General features: G+C 42.7%; 1 protein-coding gene across 6 annotated transcripts; it reads right to left on the bottom strand.

Annotated features, from left to right (window-relative positions):
- Window positions 1–256: 256 nt before the first annotated feature.
- On the bottom strand, window positions 257–3,580 carry LOC136504984 (transcription initiation factor TFIID subunit 10-like). 6 transcript variants are annotated; one of them, XR_010771046.1, is made up of 7 exons: window positions 3,382–3,576; window positions 3,234–3,298; window positions 3,033–3,095; window positions 1,765–2,036; window positions 1,542–1,670; window positions 1,367–1,452; window positions 257–636 (listed from the first exon to the last, which is right to left on the bottom strand). XR_010771046.1 is itself a non-coding variant. In XM_066500037.1 (7 exons), exons 1-4 carry the CDS (start codon window positions 3,517–3,519, stop codon window positions 1,952–1,954), a joined length of 351 nt encoding a protein of 116 aa, XP_066356134.1. In that variant the 5' UTR covers window positions 3,520–3,575; the 3' UTR covers window positions 258–636; window positions 1,367–1,452; window positions 1,542–1,686; window positions 1,765–1,951. The 6 variants fall into 6 exon arrangements, 5 of the variants coding, with proteins under 5 accessions (XP_066356134.1, XP_066356136.1, XP_066356137.1 ...); XM_066500037.1 differs by having other exon boundaries at window positions 258–636; window positions 1,542–1,686; window positions 3,382–3,575; XM_066500039.1 differs by having other exon boundaries at window positions 258–623; window positions 1,542–1,686; window positions 3,382–3,575.
- Window positions 3,581–6,504: the final 2,924 nt, after the last annotated feature.

Below are 6,504 nucleotides of genomic sequence, written 5' to 3'. Positions count from 1 at the left end.
AGCCAGCTCGAGCTTTTAACGAGCCGAGCCGAGCTGGCTTTCTGGCTCGTTAGGATAACGAGCCAAGCCGAGCTAGCTCGTTATCTTAACAAGCCAGAACGAGCCAAGCCCAAACGAGCCGAGCCGGCTCGTTATCCAGGCTTAATCATAGGAAATAATAAAAAGTTGCCAACCACCAGCAACATAAGTTACTACATAAACAAAATCATCAACAGACCCCTTGCTTAATGAAGCAGCAGCTACGAGCAGCGCTCATGTCGAAGAAGCATTGTTGATGGCCAAGATACGCTTGAGGAGCGCATTGTTCTCCTCCATTGCCTTGTTTATCTCTGTCAGCTTCTTGTACTCCTCCATCTCCTTTTGTGTCCTCGCCAGCTTGTCATCAGCTTGTTCACTTCTCTTCCTGAGTTCATCGATTTCACCTTGTACAGCAGCCGTAGCTTCAGCTGCTAGTTGCTCCCGAAGCTCGCTTTCATTTGATGATGATGATTTGGAGGATGGCGCTGGTTTGATGCCAACACTCTTTAGGAAAAGGTTTGAGCTGTTCTGGGAGAGCACCTGGGACACAACCTGCACACTGGACACTGCTGTCTCACCTTCAGCAACAGGTTCTGTCCTCAAAGCTTCCATATTTGACTGAAATAGCAATGACCCATCATTAGTTGATACTTATTGCATTAATTTGAGGAGGAAATATCACACAAGATGTATTTAAAAAAATAAAAACCTATGCTAACGCTACGGCGACTTTCGGTAGTACAAATCAAACATTCAAAAGATAATATATGCATCGCTAACAAAGCATAAATGTGGTATGTTTAAGATTCACTAAAAATCAACGATACATGGAGTTAGATATATTAATTAACACTAATCTCATTTGAAATACATTGATACCTTTCACAGCACACATTGAAAGAGTTAGAACTACAATAAGTATATTTTCTGTCAATCGTCTTATCTACCCTACATACAGAGGCCTAAATAAGCATGTCTTGGTGGCAGTGATCGCCGTGCAAAGGTTCAGCAAGGTGTGTGCAAAGCACCTTTCTACCAATATCTTGTCTGCAGCTAGAGCATGAAATGACCGATATACCATCTTTCTTTGGCTGATGCTACATCAACTAAAAGCTTGATTGATAGCACAGTTCAATCTGAAGCAATGTAGAAAAGTAACTGCTTGTAGACAGAGTCATATAGTTGTTCTGAAGGGCAAAGCAATGTCAATTTAGTGGAACAATATAAATTGACCTGTCAGTTTAGTGAAAAAGTACAAATTAACCTAGCCACGAACGGCCCAAGCCAAATCACCCTAGTGAAAAAGTACAAATGAAGTGCCCTATGGATTCAAACCGCTGGCACTGACCTAAGGCCGAGATCTTCGACTGGAGCTGATCCGGCTCATTCTTGTGTGGCCTCGGCAGCCTCCTCCACCCTAAGCGTCACCGTGGTCTGGTTGTTAACATGCATAGTTAAGATGACAGAAAAAAGATACGACAGAAACTGTTGCACGGTTAAGATGAAAATGCATTGCATTTTACCTATGGGATGTATATTAGTTTGCCAAGGTGAATCAAAGAGCTCACAGTAGACCAAGTGCAGTATAATTTTTCGGAATTTTATTCATGCTGCACCAGGCCAAGCAAGTGCAGTAGTAACTACACAACCATCTGAAGGCATATGTCGCTGGTAAGAAGATAGACACAGTTCTAAAAGAGATCTGACAATCAACAACAACAACAAAATTATTAAAAAGCAAGGTACCTAAGTGAGCTGCAAACATACTTGATTAGGAGCTCTTTTAATTGGCATTGCAATGAGATCATCCCTAAGCTTGATGTCATTGTCATAACCAATTTCCTCAAAACAGTCCATGTAGCTTCCAAACGACCTTTTTCAATATTTAGGGCATGCAGAAAAAGGAACCCAGTCAAGGTAAGGCCGCTTTCATTTATGCCTTCAGGCATCTTCTCCTGAACAACTCTCTTGACTCCTGAAATTTCAGTAGGCTGTAGAGGAGCACTAAAACATCAGACCTGGAAAGCAATAAGAATAAGAATCTCAGCATCGCTAGAAACATGCTAGATAGAAAGCATGGTAGCCTTCATGAACACAAGCCTGGAATTCATTGAGCTATCCACCTGACGGTGTATATTCTTTTCTACCAAGAAATATCCACCTGACTAATCCATCACTATGGTGGCATGGTAAACTTTGCGAGAGAAGCAGAGAGCGAACAATGTTTCAGCAAGTGGGAAGGTGATTGAGTTACAACCGGCATAAATGCAAGTAAGTGATAACTAGGATCATAACATATTCTGAATGGAACAGTAGAAACATGAAATGTTGTAACAATAGGAAAACGTTTGTCATCATTCCGATATTATTACATTGACTGTGGATACGTGGTTCTTAAGGTAGTAAGGTGAGACCTACATCTGTCCCTCGTGTCAGTGCTCCTTCCCTCAGTCTATGTACCATGGATACAGAATTACAGATACACAGATACGTCATTTTTCCAAATCTCAGTACAGGGATATGTTTTAATATTTTTTGAAAAGTAAATAATGGGCCTGCTTGGTTGGCTTCCAGTTTTCCCACCGGAGCCAGTCAGGATACGTCATTTTCCCACCGGAGCCAGCAGGGATGGCAGCAGCTCAGGTTCTTGGCCTTGATGGCCCCCTCCCCTCCCCTCCCCTCCCACTCTTCTTTGGTTCTCCTTCCCTCCCTCTCTATTTGATCATGGCGACAGGGACGCCTAGATTTCCAGCAAGCCTTATCGCCTAAGCGACACCTTAAAAAAACATGTGTTCGACGAATAATTTCACAAGTACATGCAATTAGGGAGGGATTTTGATTGAAGCCTAATAAACTTGCCGAACCAAACAAAAATATGGAATTGCATATTGCACAGAAGATTTACATTCATATGGAAGAAAAGAATGATAATGTTTAATTCTTGAATATGCTATCAATGAAATTAAGAAGGGAATCATTTTACTTTGTAATAACGAGACTATGAATTTACTCACTGAAGAGAATCGCTAGCAATGTCTGATAGGAACTTCTGGGTGGCACCAGCAACTAGTCTCGTTCTGTAAAACACGAAATCAGATTATGTGTGCAAGAAATCAAGCAATTTGTGTTTTTAAGTTTTAATCCATGGCACTGATCAGATCTCAGCTTACTACTATCCATCAGGAAGAGAGATTGGAAAGAGGACGAGCACTCACAGGCGAAGGTCGGGGCACTGGAACCCACTGCGGCCGAGGTAGTGCTCCACCAGCTCGTCGGGAATCTTCCGCACCACCGAACTAAGCATCAGGGCTAAACCGCTGACAGAAAAGTAGAGAAGGCAAGAGGGAAGTGGCGGCACCATACCGTGGGGGTGTAGTCCATGAGGGTTGAGAGGAACTCGGTGAGCGCAGCCTCGTCGTCGTGCCGTCCGTCCCCCCCTCCACCCACTCCCGGACCCATGCCCCCGCCAGGGCCTCCTGCGCCGCCGCCGCTGCTCATCATCCTGGACCTCACGCCCTGCCGCCTCACTGCCCCCACCGCATGAGCAGCTGGTAAGATTCGAAGGGTAAAAATCGCGAAGATCGCTAATAAGAAGGGGAGGAGTGCAGAAATCAGAGGGCAGTAGGAAAAACGGTGTCGCCCTATCTTGGGTCGATGCACCGGCTGCATGTTTTCTCAAGGAGATCAGAGAAAAGCCCTCCGCATGGCGTTACATATATACGTGGAAACAACAGGAGGTTTGGCCAGGACTCCTTTACAAGGAAATCTAATATTAACAATTCTATCTATAGGAGTCCTAGGCCAATACATATCCTTGTTGTTCCACATTTACAATCAATGGAAACTTATCTAATTATGACCTTTCCTAACAGCCTCCCTCGATCATAACCTTCTGAGGTTAAGATTGGTCTTGAAATTTTCAAATAATCTTACAGATAAAGGCTTTGTAAAACCATCTGCAATCTGATCTCCAGACGGGATGAACTCAATCTCCAAAAGTTTCTGAGTTACCTGTTCTCTAACAAAATGAAAATCAACCTCAATATGTTTGGTTCTAGCATGAAACACTGGATTAGCTGACAAATATTTAGCACCAAGATTGTCACACCATAATTTTGCTGCATGTGGACTTTTAACTCCCAATTCTTTGAGTAAAGTTTGTACCCACATAATTTCTGCAGTTGCATTAGCCATAGCTTTATATTCTGACTCTGTACTAGATCTTGATACTGTAGCTTGCTTACGAGCACTCCAGGATACTAAGTTCGATCCAATAAATACAGCAAATCCACCTGTAGATTTTCTATCATCAACATTACCAGCCTAGTCGGCATCTGAGAATGCACTTACTAATGTTGACATTGAGCGATGTATATTTAATCCAAGCTGAGTATATTGTTTAATATACCTTAATATCCGCTTCACAGCTGCCCAATGAACAGTAGTAGGTGCATGCAAAAACTGACATACTTTATTTACTGAGAAAGCAATGTCCGGCCTTGTGAGAGTCAAATATTGTAATGCCCCAACTATACTTCTGTACTTTGTAGCATCTTCTGGACCTAACAGTGATCCTTCATGTAAGGATAATTTCTCACTGGTAGATAGAGGGGTAGATACAGCTTTGCAATCTGTCATTCCAACTTTCTTCAAGAGATCAGTAGCATATTTATGCTGAGTCAAAAGAATACCATTCCGTACCTTGTTCACTTCTATTCCCAAGAAATAATGAAGATCACCTAGATCTTTCAAAGCAAAATCCTTTTGTAAATCTTTGAGTAGAGCTACCGTAGCCTGTTCTGTCGAGCTGACCACAATAATATCATCAACATATACAAGAATATACATAAAGATTCCTCCCTTGTTGAAAATAAACAATGATGTATCAGCTCTTGAAGGCCGAAAACCAAGATCAATAAGTTTAGTGCTCAGACGAGAATACCAGGCTCTTGGCGCTTGTTTTAATCCATACAAAGCTTTGTCCAATTTACAAACATAATTTTCCTTGAATTTTTCTACAAAACCTGGAGGTTGTTGCATGTAAACTTCTTCTTCTAATATACCATGCAGAAAGGCATTTTGAACATCAAGCTGTCGTAAGCTCCATCCTCTAGACACAGCTATAGACAAGACAGTACGAATAGTAGCTGCTTTTACCACTGGACTAAAAGTATCCTCATAATCAAGACCACATCTTTGCTTGAAACCTTTAGCTACCAATCGAGCTTTATATCTGTCTAGACTGCCATCAGCTTTACGTTTGATTTTATATACCCATTTGCATCCTATAATATTAATACCTTTCTGAGGAGGAACCAAGTGCCAGGTTTTATTTTTAATCAAAGCATCATATTCAGTTTGCATAGCTGCTTTCCAATGCGAATCACTTAAGGCTTCTTCAACGGTATATGGTTCACCGGTAGAAGAAAATAAACTGTATCTAACAGTGCCATCAGTATATACCTTATCTTTGCGAATTCCGCTTTGCAATCTTGTTCTGGGTCTCTGAGGAGAATTGTCAACGTGCTGTGGTGCAGAAGATCCTGATGGCGTCCCTGTTGGCGCTGAACCAGCCGATCCTATCGGCACTGAAGGCGAGGCGGCCGATCCTGACGCTGAATATTCGCCGCTGGTTCCCCCCGTGCGCGCAGGAGGAGGCAATGTGGCAGCGCCAGTACCGCCTGGCAGGGGTGCGGTGACGGGCGCCGATTCGCCCGGGATAGATTCGCTCGCACCTGATGCCGCGCCAGACGCCTGATCAGCTGCCGATCCTAAGGCAGATTCACCAGTCATATCAGCCTCGTGTCCTGCGTCTGGTGAACATCCACCATTTGATGTGTTCCCTGCAATCAAATGAGAATTTTTTTCCTGTTGCACTGCAACAAGATCATTAGCAATATCTGCTGGATGATTAGTAAATTGGCCTACTAAATGTTCTTCTCCATGAGTCGGATTTAAGAGAGTTGGATGGAGACAATGGATTTCAGATCGAAGACGAGCTCCTGCATTGGGATGAAGTTTTGAAAAGGGGAAAACTGTTTCATCAAAGACGACATCCCTCGAAATATAGACGCGACCAGTGGACACATCTAAGCACTTATATCCTTTGTGAAGAGTACTATAGCCAAGAAAGATACATTGTTTAGATCGAAACTGAAGTTTGTGAGCATTATATGGACGAAGATTAGGCCAGCAAGCACAGCCAAAAACTCTCATGGACGTGTAGTCTGGTTTTTGCTGAAAAAGTAATTCGAGAGGTGTGCGATATCCAGTGGTTCTACTAGGAACACGATTTATCAAATAGGCTGCAGAAAGAAACGCTTCATCCCAAAATTTAAGTGGCATTGATGCATGAGCAAGAAGGGAGAGCCCTACTTCAACAATATGACGATGCTTTCTTTTAGCAGACCCGTTTTGCTGGTGAGCATAAGGACAAGAGACATGATGAACTATGCCTGCTTTAGTAAAAAATGAGTTAAGTTTTTG

Source organism: Miscanthus floridulus, chromosome 14 (assembly GCF_019320115.1).
Source record: "Miscanthus floridulus cultivar M001 chromosome 14, ASM1932011v1, whole genome shotgun sequence".
Classification (NCBI taxonomy): Eukaryota; Viridiplantae; Streptophyta; class Magnoliopsida; order Poales; family Poaceae; genus Miscanthus; species Miscanthus floridulus.
This window is presented reverse-complemented; position numbering and strand designations above follow the sequence as displayed.

Coding starts and splice junctions, on each gene's coding strand:
- LOC136504984 (XM_066500037.1), bottom strand. CDS start 3,519: ATGATGAGCAGCGGCGGCGGCGCAGGAGGCCCTGGCGGGGGCATGGGT. Junction 3,096..3,233: donor CAGTGCCCCGACCTTCGCCT/GTGAGTGCTCGT, acceptor CGTGTTTTACAG/AACGAGACTAGTTGCTGGTG. Junction 2,037..3,032: donor ATTGCTAGCGATTCTCTTCA/GTGAGTAAATTC, acceptor ATTGCTTTCCAG/GTCTGATGTTTTAGTGCTCC.